General features: G+C 35.2%; 1 protein-coding gene across 14 annotated transcripts in view; it reads left to right on the forward strand.

Moving 5' to 3' along the window:
- Gria4 (glutamate ionotropic receptor AMPA type subunit 4) overlaps positions 1-25,621 on the forward strand; it is a 350,737-nt gene extending 325,116 nt beyond the window's left edge. For 2 of the 14 annotated variants that reach the window (XM_087905884.1, XM_087905890.1), the window contains 3 exons: positions 11,343-11,457; positions 17,861-18,068; positions 23,236-25,621. In XM_087905884.1, coding sequence (XP_087762010.1) covers positions 11,343-11,457; positions 17,861-18,068; positions 23,236-23,357 — 445 coding nt within the window. In that variant the 3' untranslated portion in view covers positions 23,358-25,621. Of the gene's footprint in view, positions 1-11,342; positions 11,458-15,019; positions 15,135-17,860; positions 18,109-23,235 lie in introns of those variants that run through there. The other 12 variants (XM_087905886.1, XM_087905892.1, XM_087905883.1 and 9 more) reach the window with 7 other exon arrangements.
- The last annotated feature ends 1,243 nt before the right edge of the window (positions 25,622-26,864 follow it).

Below are 26,864 nucleotides of genomic sequence, written 5' to 3' on the forward strand. Positions count from 1 at the left end.
AGGGGAGTTTTCTTTCAAAAGAATGGATTCCATCCATTTGAAGGAAACCCCTCCCCCAAATATTTGTTAATCCCCTTTTCTTTATGAATTTATATTTTTTAACCCATGAGCATTAGGAAGCCAGATTGCTACCTATGTATAGTAGTTATTTCAATACCTACTTACAAATTTTAAAACAGGATAAAAGGGAAACCTTCACATAAATCATAATAGTTGTATGTTACTGCACTCATTTTTTTCTCTCCTCATTAAATATCAATACCAATCTTCCATTGAGATTTAAAGTCTTTAGTTGTTCATTTCTCTGTCTATAGAATATTCATAGTGATTATTAATTAAAACATGATAGGCAAGGTAGTATAAAAATATTAAACTAAACTCCAAAATATTTCTCACAAAATTCATTGTTATCAAGCAATTTTATTAATAAAAGGTTGTTATAAATTTAATAATATCTACTTTTTAAATAACATCAGGCTAAACTTTCAAGCTTAAGTAATTTAGACTTCATAAGATTTTTTAATTCAATATATGGCAATTATAACCAAAAACATAGGAAAGGAAACTATTTTCTTGAGGACTATTTCCAGCTACGGATATACCCTTCCCCACTGGCTTCTTGATGCTGACTTTCAGTTACTCTTATGGTATGTTCACCTTCCTCTTTATTGTCTTTGGTATCTTTTTCACATTGTTTTTCCACAAAAGAGTTCCCAAGGGAACTCTTGTTTTCTGACCCTAACACGCATGCTATGGCACACATGTTCCACACACGTATCATGCTCATGAGCACGCGCGCACGCACACACACACACACTAAAAAACAGAAAAATAGAACTTCAGCTTTGCCATTTTGAATCTAATTGATAGTAATTATTACACATTGGAACGTGTTTGTGTTGTGAACCCTGTTGTCTCAAAGATAAGCAATTAAGGGAGCAGAAAGAAAAAGGTTCAATTTGCAAAGCAGTTGTCATGCTGGCCTTATGACATGAATTCAGGTTCTCATAACCCTAGTAAAGAGTAAAATGTGTAACCCCAGTTTTCCTACAGGGAAGGAATCTCCAGAACATCATGAGCCAACTAGCTGTGCTTACTCAGCTGTGAACAACAAATAACACTGCTCCAAACATGGTAGAAGAGGGGGCTCACTACCCAAGTACATCCTCTAACCCACACACAAAGCACTACTACACACCCATATTTACACACATGAACACATACACAAAGGTCATATAGGGACAAAATATATGTTTAAAATAAAGAAGATAAAATAAGCAGATTATTACCTTTATGGAGAAAGGTGTAAACTCAATAGTATATTTATGAACTGCAAAACAGAGATCTTTGACCAGAAATCCTCATGTTCTTCCTTTTCTGAGGCCCCAACATTGTCCTGAGCACTAGAAAAAACAGACGCTCTCCTTTCTTAAGCTAGTCCTTTGTAAACAACAATTTTATCACTCAGGCTCCTTTTTCTGTTTTCACTATTCTTTCACCTAGCCAAAAGCCAATAAGAAAGACAAAATTCTGAGAATCTATTAACACATATTATTTTGTATGATAAGCTCCAAATACTTGCCTACTGTAAAAGAGCCTAAGATATTATACCAGAGAGAAAAGTTGAAGTTGCTCTCACCCAAGAGTTTTCTGGAAATTCTGAAATATTTGAAAGTGAAAATGAGCCAGACACATTTGGGGAGCTGAATATAGGTATAAAATATGAAGTGAAATAAATTTCGGTCAAGTCAGACTAAACGTGCACCTGACAATTAGTCTATATTAATGATAGATATTGACATTTAATTTCTCTAATGACTGTGTTAACTATTCTGATTAGTAAATTTAGTGACAAAAGTCTTATCTAAAACTGTTTTATGAGATAAATGTAGCCAAATTAAGGTGGATTTGCAAAGCACCTCACCTGGGCCCTTTATTTTTAAATATAGATGGAAATATTATAGTCTCCTTAATGGTAAAACACAAAAAAAGTCTGATTTTATGTGTTCTTTCCTACTGGAGAAAGAAAGTGCGTGAATGATCTCAGTGAAACACCACCCTCTATTATTTTGTAGATAAATTATCTCCATTATTCTTATAGAGAGTGTTAATATTTCAATATTAATATTTCTTGCCAACATTTGATAAAATGTTTGAAGCATTTTATTTTAAAACATACTTCATATCATATAGTTCCACAAGTCTGTTAGACTCCACAGCAGAAAGATTCCTTCTCATGGCCTACCAACTTAGTCTTGTGCTTTAACTGGGTCCCTCAAAGGTATTTCCATGTAGTACCAGTTACTGAGTATCACATCTATGCCTTGTTTTGCATCTTGAGTGAGATACTTTAGTCCCATAAGTTACGGCTCTCTAAGATGCTGCTATCTAAGCAAACACACATTACATTGCTAACAAGTTTATGACTGAGCTGTGACTGTCACACATAGAAGTAGTTATCCTTACATGATCTGAGGTTACTGAGAGAGACCTTACAAAAATGGTTCAGATAGATAAGCATGGAATATTGGTTGAATGAGTAAGTCGGTAAGTGGACAAATAAGGATTGTAGAAAATGTGAGATGAAGAAGGAAAGAAATTACCGATTAAGGGTCTATTCAGTTTGAAGTCAATCCTAACCAAAATACTTTTGGAGCTATCAGGAAGCTACTCTGGCTAAAGACAGAGAGGATGTGGATATAAAGGCTTGGTGTGCTGAGTAGATTCAACTCCAATGTGAAGTAGGTGTTCCCAGTGAATAGCTTTCAACTTAAGGCCCCACTTTTCTCATTTGTTGAATAGAGTCAGCCTTATCATATGATAGCAACATTATACTTTAAAAATACACATAGGCCTTGAATTTCAGAAAAGTTTTAATAACATCGTGAGGCAATTACAAATCCTGGAAGGTGTCTATCAATATGCTATATCTTTGCAGAGAATAGAGTTCATTCTGACTGGGTACTGAGGGAGTGAAACAGACAGTGGACCTGGTGCTAGGTGATAAAGGCCAGTGTTACAGAAATGAAGATATGAATGCAGTGACACTTTTCAGAATCATGATTATTAAACATAGTTAAGCATAGAAAAGGAAGAGAAGCAAAACAAATCAACATTAGATTGGGTTTTTGTGACTGGGTCTTGTTATTTTATTGTATGTTATTCCTTCTGAGTAAATTTTCTTATCTAATATACAAGATCAGAAAAGTTTCTTGTGATATATTCTTAGGAATCCAAAAGTTAGAATTTAGATAGCTGAGAACATGATATTGTTCAAATATGCATCTTATTTCAACCTTGGGAGAAAAGGCTGTGCTACCATGTACTTAAATCACCACTATAGAGTTTAATGGTATCACTTCTTATAGAAGATTGACTGCATCTGTTCTGCCCATATTTAAGAAGTAAGTGTTGGATTGACAAGATCACTTGCCTTTCAGGGTTTACATGAAAAAGAGTGTAATAGCGAGGTCAGAGATACCAAGTCACTCATGCAGAGTAGATATACGTCAAATGCCTCCACAGCTTAACCCAGTAAAATCCCACGAAGTCTGGCAAGCTTCTCAGGAAAAGCACAAGTTCCTCAAAGAGACGTACCAGGATGAAAATAGCATTTACTCACAGGAAGGTGCTTTGACAAAGAGCAGGTCATCAAATTACTTGGGAAAGAGCACTGGATCAGAAGGCAGATGACTCCCAGTCAGCGGTGTTTTGCTGGACAAGTCACCTAACTGTCATTAGGCCTCCACGATCATATCTGTGAAGTGAGAAAGAAAGATAACCTCTAGTCTACATGTTGACTAAAAAAATTCTCAAGATTATAAATCCTTAAAGCTATCTTTGAAACTTTTAGGAAACATGCAATGATATAAAAGAAGTATGACCTGTGGCTCATGGAATATAAATCATATTAGGAAGAACAAGGAGTAGAATCTAGAAGGTAGAAGGTAGAAGAATCCAAAGTCCAGAGCAGAAGAGAGCTGGCACAGCTTTTGCTCATCACAGCAAGGCTTAGATGTGCGTGGCATCATGTCGTAGAGCATCCCACATGCACTGCATGACAGCAACCAGTTTTCAGTTTTCTGAACTGTACTATAGACTAATCGTGACCTCATCCTGGAAAGTAAATTCTATCTTGGAAAATACAAAGCATCTTCCAAACCAGGTGGTTATGGCCTCATCCAAACCTGCCCTTCATAACTTTTGCAGACAGCAGAAAGACTGAAATAGGCAGAGAAGAACACCCTAAAGCTGCAAAACAGACCCACTATAAAATGAAATTGAGTATTTAAGATGGATTCCTCGATATTTTTCAGTTTACTTAAATTTTCCCATCAATACATCATGTAGGTATTTTTCAAATCTCTTTTATATGTTTATTTAATGATCACAAATAGGTATAGAGCCCTGATTATCACTCCCAGGCAAATGATAGACTCAAACTTCTCTAATGAATATGCAGCCGGCATGGTATCAGTTTTGTTTTGTACCTTTTGTTTTTAATAGACATGCATAAGAGAAGTAATAGTTAATTTTCAAACAGCTGTTGCTAGAGTCTAGTGCAGATATCTGAATCCATATGCATTACTAACTTTCTGAAGTCTAGGAACCCCTGTGATCATGTGCCAGTTAATGTGTGCATCTTTGTACATTTGAGAAAACATCCAGCTTTCATCACATCCTAAGAGACCCATGACCAAGTATCGGTTGGAAATTGTAATCTATTATATAAGATTGACAATATGAAACTAAGCTCCTAGAAATATTGGTGAAGGATAACCTTAAAATATTTAACATTAACACATTAAGCATCTGAGGAGAAGGTTCAGTATCTAAGAGAGCTTGCTTTTCAAGCATAAGGATCTGAAATCAAATCCCTAGAACCTATTTTTCTTTATGTATATAAAAAATGGGCATGGTCATCTCTAACTTCAACCCTATTGAGGGCTAGGGACAGAAAGATCACTAGAACTTGCAGAAGCCAGCCTGGATCCAAGTTCAGTAAGTAACTGTCTGAAGGAAATAAGGAACTAGGTGACAGAAGAAAAGACCCAATGAAGTCCTCTAGGCTCTGCATGCACAGACACCCACGCCTGTGTACACACATGTGTGCACATGCATACACACATATACGCACATGCGCATACACAGACACACACACACACACACACACACACACGAACTCACACTGTTATTAAACATCTCTCATACCACAATCTATAACTAAGGTTCTGACTAAGTGCCTGCCAGACAGCCTCACAGTAATCACAGTGATACAGTGATACAGTGATCCTTGAACACTAACCTCCTTCAGACTTACTCCTCAAAAAAGAATTGGGCATGCACATTACAAAGAATACGCAACAAAAAATTGCTGAAAGCTAATGCAGTAACTCTTCATTTGTTCAGCTCTCTGGGGCTTAATTGAAGCATAAAATCTGAAGGTCTCCCTAAGAATTCAATTACCCTTAGTCTCCTGTATACCATCTAAACCAAGAATCATCTAGCCCTTGAATCAAGAGACAAAACTAAGGTCAATGGCATACATCAGGCCAGCCAATGTTTTCTGAACAGCTTGACGACAGCTCCAAGATTCTGCTTCTTCTTTAGATTGGAGGTGGTACAAAGTAGAAGAGAAGGTTTGGCTTGAACGCAACAGTTCTATGTGTATGTACTAGTTTCATTTCTTTGGCTGTGATAAAATAACAAAAAGAATCTTACCGGGGACAGGGTTTCATTTAGTTCACAATTCCAGGTTATAGTCCAACACAATAGACAAGTCAAGTTGCAGAGTGAGTTCCCAAGAGCAAGAGATCACCAAGGAGCTGTTGACATCACAACTGGAGCCAAGGTCAGAGAGAAATGAATATGTGCACGCCGTGCTTGCTTTCTTTATTTTTGTTTTAGTACAAGGCCCTAAACCCAGGAATGGTGCCACCCAGTTTCAGTTTTTTTTCCCACGTTAATCAAGATATGTTCAAAGGCCAACCTGATTAAGCCAATCCCTACTGATGTTCTCTTCCCAGATGTCTGTGGGCTGTAACAAGTTAACAATTCAAACTAACCATCACCAAGTCATAGAAAATATGACAGGGTTTGATTTGTTTGTTTCTGGTTGCTTGAATTTTATGAGTTCCACTACACAGATTGTTAAATTAAAATGGAAGCATAGAGAGTAGGTTGTAATTAAAATAACTTAAAGGTCCTCTTACCCACAACGATTTGTTGTATTTTCATACAGTTTTTTAATAACATTGAAAATATGTAAAGCTTATTTTCACACAGATCACAATGAATCTGAAGATCTATTTAGTTTTTCTTTTGGGTGTTATATGATATACTATTTTGCCTATTGATTTACATATTGATTTTAATGGATATAAAACAAAGTCAGATGGATTATTAATATTTTCAATTCTAGTACCTATGAAGCTGTATAGAATTCAGTTATGTTAATCTAGAAGAATTTGATAGAGTAAGATTGACTCTAAGCATGTAAATCTCTACAACGTAAGTGCTTCTGATATTTAAATCAAGCTTCTGTAAGAGGTATGAACCCAAAACTAACTTAATTCTTTCATTTAAAAATTGCTGATTTCTTTCTATGTTTTGATATATAAATATAGTATTGGGATTGTTATAAGGTATTCTGTTAACATTTGGTCTGATTTTATAGGATTGGTTCCCCAAAGAAATCATCTTAAATTTCTTGTTAAATAGAAAAGCAACTTATTTTCCTTCTAGCTTTTAATGCTATCATAAGAATGCTAAAATGTCCATATTTTTAAAGCTTTGGCTATACTGTACATCAACTTATTTTTTATCTTTCAATATAAATTTAAAAATGAACTTGAATTGTTTGAACTCACCAGGTTAGTTAGTGCCATGTAAGGTTTAATTACTTTCCTGTAGTTTTTTGATTTTTTTTTTCTGTTAGTAATTGCTTAAAATTCTTTGCTGGCTCCAAAGAAATTTCATCTTTCATATAATTTCTTATTAGTTCACACAAGTTTGGTGGCTTTTAAAAACAAATTTTAGTAATTGTTGGAGTCTTTGGAGAAACTGATTTAAATAAATGTTGGAGGTGCCAGGTGTTTAAGTTTCATCAAGATATAGTATAAAGAAAACTCTTCAGCGAAGACATCAGAGACTTAAAGCTGAAGAGAGGTGTTTTTCATGTGTATTTAATAAAGGGGTCCTTCCTTCCACACCAGGATAATAAAGTACTGGTGTCTTACAGTATAGGACCAAAGACTATGAGCTGCGTAGATTATGGCATCTTAGACGATAATGAAATGTTTGTTTGTTAAGTGAAATGTCACTGAATTGCTTTCAGCTAGAGTAAAGAAATTATTGAAAATTATTCATCTACAAACACTTTTCAATTATCCATTGAAAGACATTTACTAAATCTAAGGATCTGTATCATTTTACATTCAATTTTACTGAATCATTACTATGACTGTATTTTAATTTTAAAATTATATGAAGGGATAAAAAGGGCAAGAGTGCTTGCTAGGCAAGCATGAGTAACTCAATACAAATTCTAGCACCCACATTAAAAATAAATGTCTGGGTATGGTCATGTACCATTGTGCAGTACAGAGACAATGAAATGACTGGATTTTGTGAGCCATTAGCTTACTAACTCTAGTAGAAAAGTCCTAACATCCTCCTCTGCCCCCTCACACATTTACAAACACAAATTTAGGACCAGTGAGCTCACACACACACACACACACACACACACACACACACACACACACACCATAAACCTCCACCCCAAACACAATACATTACCAAACATAAGCATTGAAATTTTGCTCCATTTATTTAGGTAGACATGGTATCAGCTGTACACTTCAATACCTCACCAACAGAGAAACAAACTAAACTGCAGGATAAATTGATTACAAATAAGAATTGGGCAGTAACTACAAGAGCATGCATATCCAAATCCATTGAAGTTGATGAAAAATCATTTGTGGAGTCACACGAGAAAAGTTAACTATCTCAGCCTAGGATCAATGTGCCTAGCACTGGATAAAGTTTGCTTGCATTAGACTTCTCAACATGAAGAGGTACAAATATCTGCACCTGCCAGTTCTCATTCTGCACTTGATTTTATGTGTCTCTTCAGAAATAACAAAGCATTTGTTATCAATTATTGGAGTCTGAAAAATAAGGTCAATAGGGTGAATTTTCAATTTCTCAAATTGGAGAAGTCGTTCCCAGAATAAAACCTCTTAGAACTTTCCAGAAGTCCTAGAATTTATGCAGGGATTTGTGTCTCTTTCCACTGCAGTCATATTTCTTATTGGTAGTTCAAACTGCTGGGGAAGGTCCGTGGAGAGTAGTTCTTTCTTAACTTCCCCTGAGTCATAATATATAAGGCAAATAAGTGATTTAGGTGGGTCCTATTTGAGCCCACAAAATCTGTCATCTACAAACCTGGGGTCCTAGATAAAGCTCTTATATCCAGCAAGAATGTATCCAAAGGTTATTTTTCTACCACCACCACCTTTTCTTTATAACAGGAAAATCATTTATTTTCTTTTGACTTTAAGTTGCATTCAATACAAAGGGATAGTTAATACAAGAAATGTCCACTCTCCTCATCTGCTCTGCAAACCAGCCCTCACAGCCTTCTTGATGCTTAATTCAGCAAGAATATCCCTGACAATCAATAAGTGTTTATGATACTGATTTTGGAGACAATGTCTGGAATGTGGGAATGAGTTTCCAATGCAGAAATAATATACTTGACAGCAAGGATTTACTTTCTCTGTTCCTGACAAACCTGATGCTTAATGACCTCTGCAGTCATGGTTAGAGGTTCTTTTAACACTTGAGCTGAATAAAAAGTACTTTGTAACTGCTCTCGTAAAATTAGTGAAGGAATGTTACATATTTTAGCTCATCTGATGATTGTTATCATTACTACTATGTTATCCTTACTAATTATAAAAGTAATTCATTTCATAAGACAGAACAGATTCAAGATGATGCATATGTACATGGTTTACTTTGCAGTTTAAACAGCAATCCAAGGAGGAAACAACACAAATTTATTACATAAGAACACACAAATTCATTACATAAGAACATAACTTCTTTTGTCACATAGTTGTAAATTAACTTGGAAAAATTTTGGCATACTAAATACAATATCTAAATATTATGGACATTTTATTTCTTCTACACTGTATACATAATGGTATTAAGTAGACTTCACCAAGGAACCACAAGCTTCTACAAGGGAAGTGTGTGTGTTAGTTGTGAACTAGGCAGTTGTTTAACTATTGGTCAAGTGTTTATATCTTATCAATCGAGTATAGATATATGCTTATATGTATGGATAGCAGTGTGAAACTAATTGTTTTTACATGGCCTATTTGATGGAATGAGAAAGAAAAAAATCTGAGAATAATTTTGCAGACAGTTTGATTCCAAACAATATCTTCTCAACATACAGATTTATTTTCTTTATTCATTTCTTTATTTTGCCTTTTTGTTTGGTTCTTTTATTTTCTATTGTGCTGTGAAACTGTCTTTCGGTATGACTAATAACTCTGTTAAATAACCCTCTCATGAAATGATTTTACTTTTAATCAAAAGAATGTATGAACCAACATATGAAACAATTGGGATACCACTGCATTTTTAAAAATTCAAACTAATATGAATGTTTAAAACTAATCATATAATAAGAAGAGTTCCTAAAAACAAGACTTTAATAGTTTTTATTCACTGAAGTCAAACTTGCCATTTTTGTGGGGTTTATTTTTTTAAAAGCTAAACAAATTTAAGTTTGTTTTTTCTTCACAATAGATTTAAAAAAAAAACTTAGCCATTTCTTCAGAGAAACCCTGTCTTGAAAAACAAAAAAAAAAATAGCCATTTCTTATCTTCACTGACTGTATGCATGCATACATGCATTTTAATTTGATCCTCTTCATGATAAAACTGGCTATATGACATTGCTCAATTTAGAAAATATGGTAATAATTTTACTCTACTAATACACACTTGCTTCTGAAAGCAGGAAGAGTTAATTATTTAATCAGCATTTAAGAAATATCACTCTAACTCTTGAACCCAGGCATACTTTTTTCAGGAAAAGTATACTTTCGAATCCAGAAGTGGAAAAGCAAATCACTTTCCTGAAATACCAGGTACACATTTTAAGAGAATACGCATAGGAACAGAGAGTTTGGTGTTAAAATCACCAAAAACTGTTGGTAGGCAGTTAAATAATATTTTACTGTTAAATCATGCTGACTATATATATGTTTGTTTTATTTGACTGATATTTCATTTGGCTTTAAGAAATCACCAAACTTAGTGCTTTCCAAACAACAAAGACAGAACATTTGTGTCTACATTTCCAGAGTAGATTAAGCCACTCCCAAGAGTTAATAAAATTCTAGTTAAACACTGAGAAGGCCTCTTGAAGAGTCAATGAGTCCTGTATAAACTGTACTGTAAAAACAGGAGAAACCAAACACATAGAAGGCAAAAACCTTATGAACGTTTTAAAGATTCTTAGAGAATAATTAGAATAAAATACACTTCTGCTATTCCTCCACAGAGACAGTAAAAGTAGACAAAATCTAATCTAGAATGGTTTTGGTAAAGATGCAGTGTGATGTCCTGGGGTTCAGTCACTAATTTAAACAATCTAAATGGATTCTTCATTCTGATTCTAAATTTCATCCAGTGTTTAGGAGCAAACCCAAATTTGACATGAGAACGCCCCTAAGAGATGTTGCTATTTGCTGCCTAGCCTCATGAAACTCAAAGAGCCTGGAAATATGCAATTCTGAGAGAATTCAAAGCACTAAGTCAATAAACCCCACAAACAATAGAGGGAAGAATAATCAGGCCATATTCTTTATGAATAGAAGCTCAGTACCAGATTAGCAGGTTTTGTTGTTGCTTTTTTTGATGTTGGCTTTTTTAATGACATTTGTTCTTCAAGGAATGAATTTTTATTTCAGTCTCTTTTGGGTTATTGACATTCTTAGGAGCAAAGGAATTCAAGGTGTAATTATTTCACCATTATTAGTAAATACAAGTTTGTCATAGTTTTACAAAAAAAAAAAATCAGTTATCAGGCAATAACCAAACTGGGTCAATGTGCACCACAAGTAATGCAGGTTGAATGCATTTGAATGAGTTGCAGTTGCATTCCATTTGGACTGTCGTGTAAGGAGCTGCCAGATAGCAAATGAGAGGTTTATTTAGCGTTCGGGGGAAGCTTACAAAAAGCTAAATCCTCATTCCTTCTAACATCTTAACAGCTCTACAGTTTCTTACAAAATATGTTTTATCGTTTCAAGAAATGCTGTTAACCTCGCAGTTTTAAAACTGAATGAACAAGGCCTCTTGGACAAATTGAAAAACAAATGGTGGTACGACAAAGGAGAATGTGGCAGCGGGGGAGGTGACTCCAAGGTTAGCCTCAATGTCACCAAGCGGGTAAACAGTATGTTAAGTAATAGGTGCATCTGCTAGGAGACTTATGGTATATCTGCTCATAGATGGACTATCAGTCAAATACCTTTACATCTCAAGTATGCAATTACTGTCAAAACAAAAATATTTGCAACTGTAATTACTTTGGTGAAACGCTCATAACCCTGGTGACAATAAATGTGGGAAGCTTTGGCTTTAAGGAAATGGGATCTTGTGGAGCTGGTTTTGGAAAGAATGGTGTAGTGAGCTGGGCAGTGGTGCCCATGCCTTTAATCCCAGCACTCGGGAGGCAGAGGTAGGCAGATCTCTGTGAGTTCAAGGCCAGCCTGGTCTACAAGAGGACAGGCTCTAAAACTACAATGAAACCCTGTCTTGAAAAACAAAACAAAACAAACAAAAAGAATGGTGTAGTGTTGAGTAAAAAGGGGAGAAAAGGGCAAAGCTGGCTTGTTTTCTACATTAATGAATGACCAAACTTCTACCAAATTTCCAATTAATATCAATAACTTGACTCCACCTTGATTTGTCTAGCATTCTGACCAGACAGCTTTTTCCAGACAAAGCATTACAATGCACAATTATGTGGTTTACATAATTATTTTGCTTTCCCTTAAGGGATGAGTCAGGAAACAATAAGACTACAAGGTAATATTAACTCATTTTTGTCTTCATCTCACACATACCATAATTTCTGCCTCATCATTTTTTCTCATTTCTAAGTAATTCTTTCAAGGAAAACTAAGAAAGTTCATGATTAGGAGATATTCTAACTAGTGACCCAGAGTGTGTGTGTGTGTGTGTGTGTGTGTGTGTGTGTGTAGATAAAGAAAGCAATAACCTAGATAGGAAATTGTGACTGAGAATCTAACTTCAACCCCTAAAAACATAATTAAAACTTTAAATTATACTTTTAAAGGCATACATTTTACTTAATCTAGAAAAGTGCAAGAATGCTTCCCATCCCTTAACAAGAAGAAAAGACATTTTACTTCTATCCTATCTTAAGGTTCCTGAATGAATTGTACATTTTCTTATAAGACCACATAAATATTTGTGGAGTAAATACTTTGCCATGATTCCAGATACCATCTCTCTTAATCCCCTCTCTGATGCTATAACATAGTGTCTGATCTTAAGAAATTGATAAAGAAATCACAACGTCCAAAGGATTGGGCAAGATTCTGAATACATCACAACAGCAAATGACATCATATGGCAGAAGAGGGTTTACAAGAATAAGAGGTTGAAGTGGTGAGAACCAAACCGGGAGAGACCAGATAGTAGAGGAGAAGAGAACATGGAGATATTAGGGCTGCTTTCTTAGTAACAGCCTGCTTTTCTGAGGACAATCTAAGCCCTAAAGCCTCCATTGACCATTGACCTCTTAAAGAAACTGCCATGACAGTGAAATCACATTGCGTGATTAACCCTTAAATGAGTCTGGAGGAGAAAATCACATTTATATTACGACATTAGATTAAAAAGTAATAAAAATTCATTTTATATTTTTGACTCCAACGTCCCTAGAATTTTCTCATAGTTCTCATAAATATATTTATGTTTGGAGACAAAAGTATTCCTTTGTGGAAATTAGAAATCTCAGAAAATGTGCTGTAATAACACCAGAAAACTTAAAATGTATGTGTTATAGTCAGAAAAAATGCTGTTTGAAGATTTTATAATTACAACCTTAAAAAATATAACAATGCTTCATGGATTATTTTTCTACAAATATAAATATCAGTTCCATTTGAGACTACAAGAAAAATTATCCAGAGGAAAACAAAGAAAATACAAATCTGTGTGGGCCGGGAAATCTACACAACAAAAATCATTATGGCTTAATTAATTAATTAATTATTATGGCTTAAGTAAATGAGGAATTCAACAACTGTGTCCGTGTCACACATCTGAGATATCACAGACCTGAGTAAGCCCTTGTGCTCTCAGGATAAGTGTGTATCTAACTTTATTTTTCCTAAAAGCAAACTTTTGTTCTTTTAGTATGTATTATTATAGTATTCACAAATATGAACAAAAAAATTGTGTTCCAAACCATTATTTTAAGTCTTGACAGGGAACACTCCAATATGTTTTAAAATTTAACATAAAATGCTCACTTAAAATGAAATTGCAGTATGTTCTGTTTTCCCTTGGGAGTTTAATTTTCATATCCATGCAAGGTTTACACCAAGAGAATAAGGTTGTTGAGATCTAAAGGTTAATAATAACTTCTTATGAATTCAATAAAATGTCCGATAAACTTCCCTGCAGGCAATCTGATAGAGGCAGATTTTCTCTTTTATAGTTCCTCTTCCCAGAAGATTCTAGCTGTGTCAAGTTGACAAACTACTAACCAGGACAGCTACCACCGTCATGAATATAAGTACACTGTTCAGATTTATACTGAGTAAATGGAATTAATCTTCTAGTAAGGAAGTAAATGGGATGCTGTATTTTATCAAATTTTAAAATGTGTTCAGCATTTCTTAGAAGTGAAGCACAAGACACCAGAATGGTAAGGCAAAATGACAGCGACAACTTTAATGATGTCCAGAGGAACTCAGACCGTCTCCAGCAAAAGGAATTCAAAACCACCAGCCATTAATACTTAGCAAGAGAAGACCCCAGAGTTACTACCGTTCACCCATTCTGTCTACTTTCCTCTTATCTCATGAAAATGAAAAAATTAGGAGAATTCTATTAATTTTTCCAACTATCAGTGTTGAGGGAGAGCTGAAGTTTTCCTTTCTAAGATATTCTATATATTTAACATTGAAGGAATCGAAGATGGCAGAGAAATCTCTTATAAAAGATCACTAGCTTATTTGTAATAATTTAAAATTGTAGTCACTTAACTATAAACTTTAGTTATGCTAATATGGTAGACTCAAGGCAGATAATTGCTTATGGTGATGTCATTTAAGGTCAATGCTGCAATTCAGAAGGAAACCGCAAGTGTAGCCTCATACTGTAAACCAGCAATGTGCATATCTTGTAAAGACCTTCTACTACCTAAACCTGCCTTTGGCCAATAATACTGGAGACACCATTCTCCTTGTATGAACTTTCTATGGAGTCAATTTATTGATAGATACACATATTTTTAGAACACATATTCTTAGAAAGTAGGTAAAGTCCTACAAGTTAAATCATAGTGAACGGCCATAGCTTCTACTTGATGTTCCATCTCTATTCATTTTGAAGGAGAAAAGTAAGACGGTTCTGGATTCCAATTGCTTGTCACGTGTATGGGGGAAAATTACCACTGATTTTGAAGTCAAACCAGCCAATAGTTTTGGATTCACAGTAATTGCATATATTTTTATTTAATAATCCTCCTTAGCAGTATGTACCTGTTACATAAAGCGATGGAGCAGGCCCCAGTTTTATGTCTGATTCTAAACCTGGGCCTACAGTTCAAGACATGCGACCACTGTGGCCTTGGCTCCGTCACTTTGCCATGCGATTCTAATGTAGTTTTACTTGAATAACATAAAATAACATATATAATGTTATTTATGTTATTTTCCACGTGAAGAACTCCTGTAAACCTTGCCGTTTTGAAACTCAGTGAGGCAGGCGTCTTAGACAAGCTGAAAAACAAATGGTGGTACGATAAAGGTGAATGTGGACCCAAGGACTCGGGAAGCAAGGTCAGTCATTGCAGTTTGGGGACTCTTCTTGTGTGTAAAACAAACAGTAACTGGGATCAATTGTCCAAAGCTTATGAAGCCTTAAGCACTGAACTTTTCTGTCCATCTAGCCATTGCCTAAATTCGAACTTAATGCAATAAATTTCAGCCACAGATAAGCAAAAGAAATAAACTGCTCCTCAGTAGTAAAGATTAAAATAAACTAAGATTAACCCTTACATAGTAACTATTATATATAATAACAGAGCTATCTTATATATTATAACAGATAATATTATTATATATACATTATTACAAAATTATCTATATCAGTCTCAAACTTATTTATCACTAATCTTTGTCAGTTAGCTTTGTGTTTTGGATAAAGAAACCATAAAATGTATATTTTAAAAGTTGATTTCCAAAACAGAAAATGGGAAATTGATCAGCAGTTATCCAGAAAAGAAAAGGTAAATATATTAAATAAAATTCAGGGTCATAGCACCACAATGCCAAGTATTTGGCCTTAGTTCAAAGAGGCCAGTCACATTTCTGGTCTGACAAATCAATAAAATGAGCTTCCAGATCAATTATCTCAATAGAGATTATTTCAAAAAATCAATATTGACATTGTATATCCACAAGTCCTGAGATCTTTTGTTCTTGGATTTATTTTTAAAGATTTATTTATCTTTATGTGTATGGGTGTTTTGCTTGCATGTCTGTTCCTGCATTCTTAGAGATCAAAAGATGGCATTGGATACCCTGGAACTGGAGTTACAGACAGTTAGTTGTTAGCTGCCGTATGGGTGCTAGAAATGGAGCCCACATCCTATGGAAAAACAGACAGTGCTCTTAACCACTGACCACCTCTACAGTTCCTACTCATGAATTCTTTACAGAGCAATGCAGAAATGTATAGGCTGAGTTAGTAGAGTGCAAAGTTATGTGTTTATTCTAATAGAAAAAAATGATCACATTTATCAGTGATTCAGCATACCTATACAAACTAATAGAATATATCTAAGAAAGGCTTGAGAATCGTGGCACATACCTTTAATTCCAGCACCCAGGAATGTATATGTGTGTGCATATATATATATATATGTATATGTATGTATATATGTGTTTGCTCCTATTGAATATTTTTTAAATTTTTCCTTTAAACTTTTTCAATATAGCATTTTATAAAGAAAAGGAGCTACTGTTTATTCTAAGATATTGAAACAAGTAACATTTGCAGATTTTCTATTAATTTTAGGAAGCAATGTCAGTTTAATAGGTCATCTTTCAAACGTTACACACAGTTAATCATTTTTGTCTGCGTTTGAAATGAGACAAGCTTTGACCATATAATGAAACTGTCACATTGTGTCCTGCTGTAAAATAAGACAAACACAATAATTAAAACCATGTAACCTTAAAATAACATGACTAAGCATACAAATACATATATAAAGAGAGAGAGAGAGATGAATATATAAATCTATCACTTGAATTAAATCCTCTTCATATATAACTACTGGAGAACTTAGATAAATTTTGCGTGCAAAGTATTGTGGGATAGATGGAGGCCACAAAACACCTTTGAGGTGTCTTACTAAATTTTTTTGCAATAGTGTTATATTATAAATATATTAATAGTCTATGGCAGTTTTAAGTTACTGTCACAATTTAATATCTTCCAGTCATCTGACTATTCCCAGATATAAAAATAAGATTTTATATATATATATATATGAGTTCTGAACTATAATATGCCTAAAATATTGACTATTAAGCATTTTAAGTGTCAACGGGATTATAATTTTCAATCAGTAAAATCATTTATTAATATGACCTTACATAGTTTGTTTCTCAATTTGGATGTATTTTATTGAAAGTTATCTTCAAAAAGCCATAAGTAGTGACATAAATCTGCAGTCCCAGAACTTCAGAGGTAGAGACAGTCGGTCAGGAGTCAAAGCTACCCTTAGATCTATAGTGAGCCAACCTAGGCTACATAAGACCCTGTTTCAAAAATAAACATCAAATTAAATTTAAAAAATTAAAGGACATAAAATTATGCATGTTGCTAAATAGTATATATTTATTTATATTTTATATGTTGTATATACAATACTATATTGCATATAATATTGTTAAGTAGTATAGAAAATTCAAAATTGTTCATGAGTTTCTCCCTACGAACACACTGGAATAATAAATGATGTATGCCATAATGCCTTATTATTTACACAGACTTAATAAATTAACAATGTGACACTGATAACCTAAAGACTCTTAGTTCTGTAATTAAGAAATGTGGCATGATAACTATCCACGAGAAGTATTAAACACCAAAAGTTGTGTTTTAAAGGATGTAAAGCTCAAAGCTTTTCTTCCACATATTCTGAGCAAGACATTTTCAAAGTCTAAATAAGACCTCTTCTGCCTCCCTATGTAAATATATGAATGCTTATATATGGTTTAATAAACTGATTTTCTTTACATATTTAGTGATGATAAAATGTTTGGATTTTATTGAACGTAATTATATTAATTTATTGGTAATTATCATAATTTTCTTCTCCCAAGAGCTATAAGCTTTATGTTTACATCTATATACCTGAATCAGTGACTTAACCTGAAATAGTTCCCAGTTAAATTAAGCATTTACTTTAATAGGCTACTTTGAATTTATGTGTTCTTTTACCTTTTCAGTGTGACATTTCCATAGTTAACTGAAGTCTCTTTATCCTCCCTAGGACAAGACGAGTGCCTTGAGCCTGAGCAACGTGGCAGGCGTCTTCTACATTCTGGTTGGCGGCTTGGGCTTGGCAATGCTGGTGGCTTTGATAGAGTTCTGTTACAAGTCCAGGGCAGAGGCGAAGAGAATGAAGGTGGCAAAGAGTGCACAGACTTTTAACCCAACTTCCTCGCAGAATACCCACAATTTAGCAACCTATAGAGAAGGTTACAACGTATATGGAACCGAAAGTATTAAAATTTAGGGGTAGGACTTAGGGCCTACACCAGTGAGTGGGGGCTGCATCCTGTGAATGCAGTGTTGTGACCTGTCTTGTCCAGTGGTGGTATTGCTTGCTTTTAATTAGCGCTTTCTATTTTTGACATTTTCAGTGCACAGTGGTTCTGTTTTTGTTGGCTGCAGATGTTCTGTTTGAACTTTATGTTGCCAATAGATATCTGCATTGTAATGGTCAGAAACGTGAAAACAAATTAGAATTGCTCCACAAATCGATGGAAACAGCGTGATTTCCCCAAAATCAGAGGAAATTTAAATTCCATCTGAGCTTTCCTAAGCAGAGACCAGCCAAATTTCTATGACAACTCATAAATGCTAAGAAAATAAGAGCAAAACATATTTTAATTGATTTAAAAAAAAACCTAGGGAGTTGTCTGGTTTTAATAAGGTTACAATGTTTTGTAAACAAAAAATACATATAAAGGATCCCCATCATAAGGACTGCATGAATTTTGCTCCTAATCTAACATGTCTTCCACTGGCCAGTCATATTTCTATACTTAAATGCATTAATCCCTATTGTTTGTTCATTTTGGTTATGATACACATTTATTAAATGAGATTCAACTTACACAGATTCACTTATCACTGAAGCATTCTAAACAATCCAGCACTTCTCCATTTCTCCATCCAAAATGTCAGATACACACACACACACACGCACACACACACACACACACACACACACATACACAGATAACATATACACACATATATATGTTAGAGAAAAATGAAATATTTGAGTGAGTTATTATACATTTTTCCCATTTTTTTCCACTTTGGTTTCTTTTTAAAAAGCCACATAGCCACACTTATACTCACTCTCCTCATGTCACAATAAAAATGATATGGATTCCAGGAAGTACAGATGGAAGTTAACTTTTTCAGAATCTAAATATCCACTTTTTTCCTCTAATGATCAAAAGTGGTTTTAAAATAAGACCCTAATGGATTTAGTATTGCTCTTCTGAAACCAAAACTCTGACAAAATCATTTTCTAAAATCTTATATAATCGCCTAATGAATCAGTTTTTGTTTAGATTGCATAATAAATAAGAGACATACTTGAGGCAGTTGAAAGTAAAGACAAAAAGATATTTAGTAATATGTATATCTGAAGTTGTGCCAGAAAACATGGTTGATTTGATATTTAATGACATAGAAACTTCTGAATTGTGTGCTACTTTCTCAAAGGAAAGAAAGAAGTCACCCTGGCGATTAAGACAGGTTCTCCCCATCGTCTAGAAACCTAAGGTTGAACACACATGCACAGTGACAGCTTCAGCTGCTTTGTTCTCAATTTTCTGAAAATTGTAAAAGCTAAGTCCTCAGTTCACTCCAATAAAGCACCGTGAGCTTATCTTCAAATATGGTTAGGTGCTTTGAGAGAAATTACTTGAAAATTCATGAAAATAAACTGAGACTGTGTCAAGGTTGATGGCCATTAAGAAAATGCTTTTATCATAATATTTGCTGAGTTTAAGAGAAATTTTCCAAATGGAGGAACAATATCTTGCCTGGGTTATTTGGAATGAATTCATAACGCATCTTATTTCTTGTGTTACTAAAAGTGAGTTTCTTGTTCATTCCATTCATTTGATAAATCCAAGATGAAAAAGCAATATCCAAAATTTTTAAAGAAATACCAGTGAATGCATTTATTACTAAAGTCTGGCAAATTATTAAAGAAAAGAGTTAAGCATTCCCAGGTTAGAACTTATATATCATAATGTTCTTTTCGTTGAAGTTTGTCACTGAAGTTCATCAAATGTTACCTCCTTTAAAGCTAAATTTGACCTTTGAAAAAACACATTTTGAATGCATACAAAGCACTCATGGTCATGTAAATTTTTTTACTTTAAAAACAGTAACATTCAGATTAAGCAAAAATAATTTGTACCTGCAGCAAAGACTTGAGAGTAAACAATGTTTATTTTACTGTCAAACTGATACGTTTTTACCTCTTTAAAACTTTGTAGAGGCTTACATGGCCACTGATGGCTAGAATTCTAACATTTGAAACTCTGAGACAAGTGGATTCCTGCACATTTTAGGCTAGTCTTAGCTGTGAACAGATACTCTGTCTTGAAGGAAAAAAAAAAAAAAGAAAGAAAGGGGGTTCTGCTGACATAATTAATGGTTGTTAATTTAGATGCCATTTGGAACCTCCGAAATCAAACTCTGGAAACCTTATACATATAAGATCTACTTAGAAATGTGGCTAGGGGCCAGAGTGATGCTCAGATGTTTGAAGGGCTAGCACACTAGTAGAGGGCCAACACTCAGTTCCCAGCACCTACATCAGATGGCTCCCAGACCATCAGATTGCCCCGGCTTCAAAGGTTCTGATACCCTTTTCTAGCCTCTGTGGACACACACACAGACACATACTCACACCATACACACAAATGTTCACTTATTTGAATTCACAGGTAGTCTTAAATCCTATTTTCTTCAACATCTGAATTAATTCAATCTAAGATCTAAAATATCCTCTCTAAAAGTTACTGTGTTCCAAACAGTTAGGCATCCACTAATTGGTTCTAAACCCCCACCCCTTAGACAGCTTACAATACATCCTATGTGAGTTTTTTTTCTTTTTTCTTTTTATTTATTTTTTTAAGGAAAACAAAATATCTTTTTTCATTATACATACCAATCAAAGTTACCACTCCCTTCGTTGGTTCTTCACTGAAAACATCTAAACGTGAAAGGAAATAATGCATTAGTAAGTTTTACAGCAACTCCAATCCCATATCCTGGCTTATATTTCTTAAATAAAATGTTGTTGCTACATCTTCTTGATGCAAACAATACTGTTTTGTTCATTTTGTTGTTGTTGTTGTTATAACTACTCATCCTCCAGGAATCTTACAGGAGTCTCCCTTTTCAAAGCAAGATTACTTGGGAGTGCAGTCCACTTCTGAGTTCCCAGGGAAGATTCTGACATGGCCACAAGGGCCTTGAAGAACGGGTCATTTCACATGTTTGTCTCTTGAGGATTTTTTTTTTGAGACAAGGCTTCTCTGTGTATCCCTGGCTGTCCTGGAACTCACTCTGCAGACCAGGCTGGCATTAAACCCCGGGAGCCATGTGTCTGCCTCCCGAATGTTGGGCTTATATGCCCACTCTTTCACATGTTCTTATGAAGCTAAATTTCTCCATTTCTAGCTTCCTTGCTGTATACTGAATTTCAGTTTCTTTACAATTTTAAAAATGTGTAATAAGTTCACTTATTATTTTATTTTATACAATTTATATTCAGCACATCCTTCAGTGTGTAGTTCTGCAGGGTTTTTTTATAACTTTATCTTTTTTAATAAGTTTTTTCATACAAAGTATTTTGATCATGGTTTTTCTCCTCCATTTTCCCAGATCTTCCCCACTTCCTAACCTACCTCAACTCAACTCTCAGCAAAGTAAAATTTATTTGGAATTTTATCCTTTTCCCTTTACATACAAAGAAAAGTATCCTCCCATGTCTGAATATCCATCCACTGGACAAATGTTTACTGAGTGACTATCCAGGTAGTTTGGGGTCACCGGGGTGACGCAGAGGTCAAAGCTGTGGGCCAAGGCCTGATGACCTAAGTTCAATCCCCAGGACCTACCTGGTAAAAGAAAGAGAACCAACTCCAGCGAGCTGTTTCTCACCTCCACACACATGCTGGGGCATGAGTTTATGCGCCCACGCACACACACACACACACACACACACACACACACACACACACACACAAATAAGTAATAAATGTAGTTTTAAAAAAAATCAAATTTTGATTTCAAAGGACTAATGGAAGTTAACCAAGAAAGAGTATTATTTCCCTAAAAACCTCTTTATATGCCAAATTAGATTGATTATGTGTATCTAAATACAAATGGCTTTTGATGTTTCTATAAAATCCTATCCTAAGTCCTCATCATGAAAATAAGCATTCATTTTTTACTTCAGTCATTTTGACTACTGTTATATTCACCTTTTATTTTAATCATAGTTAAATCACTACATGCTATTTGAGTTCATCTTTTTGTTATCATCAGGGTGAATGATTTCAAACATTTTTACTCCAACAGCTTTTAGTAAAATAATGAATTTCATTCACATAAATCAGCCAAACATTAAATTTCCAGAATATATAAAATACTAGAATGTAATTTCCTAAGGAATTAGATAAAATTTAGTTGTCAATAAACAAATGCATTGTGAGTTGCAAGAAAGTGGAGGTCCCATCTTGGTCACCACAAAGCTTAGGGGACATTTCCTTTGTCTTATTTTCCTCTTATTAACTCTAGTATTTATTTGGCTATGAAGGATTTAGAGTCTGTAAACAGTAAACAAGTAGTCAGATTTACATGATCACAGAGCTAACAGAGGAGTCTACAGAGTGTTATTTTCTGCTACCTGAGAAGACAGGAAATAAAGATTCAATGAGTGTTTAGAGATAGGCCACCAGAAGACACCATTCCATTCTGTGCATTGTCAAATATACTTAGTTTCAATGCACCTCCTTAAAGCAAAAATCTTACAAATGAACCTTGATTCCCAACAGGCATACAGTGAACTGTATGTCACTAACTGTACTGTTCTGAGTCATGTCTGTATCTCGTGTGAGTGAATGCACGTGTGTAGACAGGTCTGTGCAAGGAAAACAGGAAATTTGTGTATTTATGGTTTAGCAATTTGTTGTGATTTGCAAAACCATTCCTTGCTCCAGAAAAACATCTAGCAAGAAAATACTATGATTTATAGAATGCCCATAAAACAAAAGAGAGCTCTGAATTTTCTTTGGAAGTACTAGGTTGTAGAGACCAACTGAAAATGTTTCTTCTACGCAGATTGGCTCAAAAAATCCAGGTTTTATGATCGTTCAAACAGCTGTTAAATATATAGGTCCTAAACCTCTAGGCCAATTAATTCATCCCCTATTGTATCTGAACTTTTCTTTCCCTTATAAACAATTTGACCAAAAAGCACATGGAAAAAAATGCAGATGTCTAATTATCGATATTTTGGTGTTTGATGTGCCACGTTTTGTTGAAGCGAGAGAAATATCATAACACCTGGCATCCTCTCTGTTTCCTTTTCATGCAACCCAGCTGACTTTTTCCGAAGCCATAAGAAACAAAGCCAGGTTATCCATCACTGGGAGTGTGGGAGAAAACGGCCGTGTGCTGACCCCCGACTGCCCCAAGGCCGTACACACAGGAACTGCAATTAGACAAAGCTCGGGATTGGCTGTCATTGCATCGGACCTACCATAAAAACCAAAAAAATAATTGAGTGCCTTAATTAAACTGTGTTGGTGACTGATGGAAATGCAGCCCGGAGAGACGGTCCAGCGTGGTTCTTGGTTTAACACATCCTTTGACTGAGAGCAGGAAGGACGTTCTGAGTGTTGGACAGAACCAGTGCATGAGTTCAGCACGGAAATTCAGACTCGGGTTTTATATCAGGAAAACTCACAATTTAGTTTTTTTGGGGGGGAGTGGGAGGTGTCTGGGACGGGTGTATTAACAGCAACGAATTTCACTTGAGCGCACTTAGAACTAATCAGACTGGCCAGTTAGAGCATCATACTGTGAAGTTCTTTCTCAGAAAGGCCTTGGTCACCACAGGAAGGGGTTCAACAGTTAATAGAGGTCAAGGAACCTGCTAGCCTGTATCTCCACAACACCGATGTAGTCGATGGAATAATCTGCAGCTGAGACATGCGATCACTAAAATGTGATAAGAAAATAATAAACATGTAAATCCTGTGGGGAAAAAAACAACAAAATTTAAGGAAAGTATTTACAGTTACTTTGGAAATAAAACAATACTGAAACATGCTTGCTTTTTAACTGAAGTAAATCCAGTAGAGGACAACACAATTCTTTTTTCTAACCATCTTAGGGAACAATACATTGCAATAATTGATATAAATGTTATCACTGTAACAAACTTTAGAGACTTTTTTAATGTAAATGTTGTTGGTCACCTTGTTTCCTGTAACCTTCACTCTGTTGCACTGTTGGTTCATAGACTGTGTTTGTCAGGAACAAAAAGAAAATTGGTGAAGAAAATGTTGACATGAAGTCATTCATCGGCAATGTAGAATTAAAAAAAAACTAGAGGTCACTCATGTTATCATTATAATTTATAATACTGTTATATTACAAAATTGTGGTTTTTGTACACCCCCAAAGAATAAAACAACATTTTTTTCTTACAGTATATATCTACAGAACTTAAATTTTTCCCTATAATTATACAAGTTATTTGAGAAACTCGAAGACTGCATGAGGGATGTAGAAGTCAAAGAACGGACCATATAAACAAATGTAGGCTGTCTTTGCTATTTCTGCATAATATGCTTTCCTTCTTTTACAGATATTGGCCTTGTTTGTTAATAGATTAAGTTTTCAGAGATGGAGTCTTCGAGTATGGGAATGGACAGCTGTTTTGACACCAACACACCTGTGTGGAAATTTTACTTGACTCTCTTTTGCTGCATTGACTTTAGCGTCTGTTGGACTTTCACCCTCATTCCTATACTTCCATTTGAATTCTTTGAAGGCACTGATAACTGTTTGGGGTAGAACACAACTGAAAAATTCAATCCTTATTTTTACCCAAAAATTATGAAAATATTAAACCATATTTATTTTTAAGAAAACAAAACATTTACGATTCAAAAGGTCTGTTTCATTTCAAATGATGAATGAGTTCAATGATATAGATAAAAATCCACTGACTGAGGGATATTTGCAGAAAGCACAAGTTAGAATAATTCCTGAAGTGTGGCCTTGAAGGATGAGTTGAGTTTTCACAGGTGGATGTATGGTAAAGAGCCTATGGGAGAGCAGACACTCTATGGGCAGGCCTGTGTACAGGGCTTGTGCAGCAAGGGCACAGGCTGTGACACCATCGGAGCTCTAGCAGAAATATGAAGGACTGGTTTTCTTCCCTTTAACCCTTACAATCCCCTTTCAATATCTGTATGTCCTTATAACACATATACACATTGTCCCTCAAGAAAGGCTACTTCTCTGTTATTGAGCAAATGGTTCTTATCAAATCTGAGCCCTCCCTGATGTCTTTCTCTTACTCCCACCCATCTTCTCAGCCAGCAAGTGGACTTGCACAGCACACAGAATACTGCATCTACCATTTCCTTGGTCTGTAGCTCTTTTCTGTCTTTACCTGACTGTCACTCATCCTTCAGCACTCGAATTGAATTTTATTTGCACTGGAAATATTTCCATGATTATCCACCAGCCCTGCCTATGATGCTGAGTTACATGCCATTCTTAATGTTCCTTACCCATTACGGCACTCACCATACTGCGTTGTAATTGCCTGTGTACTTGTCTATAAACTACTAGACTGTCAGCTCCTTGAGGGCAGGGACTGTGTCTATCTTGTTCACAGTTGTATCCCCAGCACCCAGCACAGTGCCTGGCATATTGTAGGTGCTTAATAAATATTTGTTGAATGAAAGAACTAATTGGATTGATTTAATTAAGTTTAAGCAGAAAAACATTTTCTTCTTAACAGTGCCTGGGGTATAAATTAGGTATAGAGTGATTAAAATAAGCTAAGGTTGATTGACCTCAGAATATTTTCAATGACACTAAAGAAAATAGCTAAAAAGAAATACACATAAAAGATTTAGTAAATTTTCTCTTTTTGGTTTTTCAGGATAGGGTTTCTCTGCATTACCTTGACTGCCCTGAATCCTGCTCTGTAGCCAGGATGGCCTTAAAATCGGGGTATCCACCTGCCTCTGCCTCCCAAATGCTGGGATTAAAGACTTGCGCTACCATGTCCAGCTTTTCTTTTCTTTTTTAAAAACAATGCAAAACCAAAAAAAATTATTTAATATGTTATGAAGGGCAGTGTCATGGGAGTGACAAGAGCAGTGCCCATGGCAGATGCTCTCCAATCAGATGGGCAGGTTCCCTGCTAACTATAGCTCTGTAGCACAACTTAGCTAGACAAATAAGCACTTAAGAACAAGGATTAAGTTTAGTGTTTAAATATTCTTTTAAAATAACTTTCATTTAACTTTGGAGTATATTTGTGCTCTTTGAAAGAGTTATGTTTTTACAATATAAAGTAATTTTGAAAAAAAAAAAGAAAATAATTTTGAAACCACTGTGGAGTCATAGCTGCTGAATAGTTAATAAACTTAGAAATGTGATTTTAAAATATGTGAAAGTAAAGGCTGGTAAGACAGCTCAGTGGGTAAAGGTTCTTGTCATGCAATCCTGATGACAATCCACGTAAGGGTGGAAAAGTAGAACTGGCTCCACAGAGCTGTCCTCTGACTTCAACACATGCATTGTGGCATGCATGTGCTCTCTCTCTGTATCTCTCTGTCTCTGTCTCTGTCTCCATTTCTCTGTCTCTCTCTCTCTCTCTCTCTCTCTCTCTCTCTCTCTCTCTCTCTCTTTTTCTCTCACACACACCATACACACACAGTAATACTTTATTTTTTTAAGTTTATTAAATTATAAAAGTTTCCATTTCCGCCCCTCCTCCCACAACCCTCCCACTCCCCCAACTCCCTCTCCTCCTCCTTCTCCATCCCTAAGAGTAGTCAGGGTTTCCTGCCCTGTGGGAAGTTCAAGTTCCTCCCCCCCCCCTCCAGGTCCAGGAAGGTGAGTATCCAAACAGACTGGATCCCAAAAGCCCAGTATATGCAGAGGAAACAAGTCCCAGTGTCATTGTCAATGGCTTTTCA

This window comes from Myodes glareolus, chromosome 4 (genome assembly GCF_982192425.1).
Source record: "Myodes glareolus chromosome 4, mMyoGla1.1, whole genome shotgun sequence".
NCBI lineage: Eukaryota > Metazoa > Chordata > Mammalia > Rodentia > Cricetidae > Myodes > Myodes glareolus.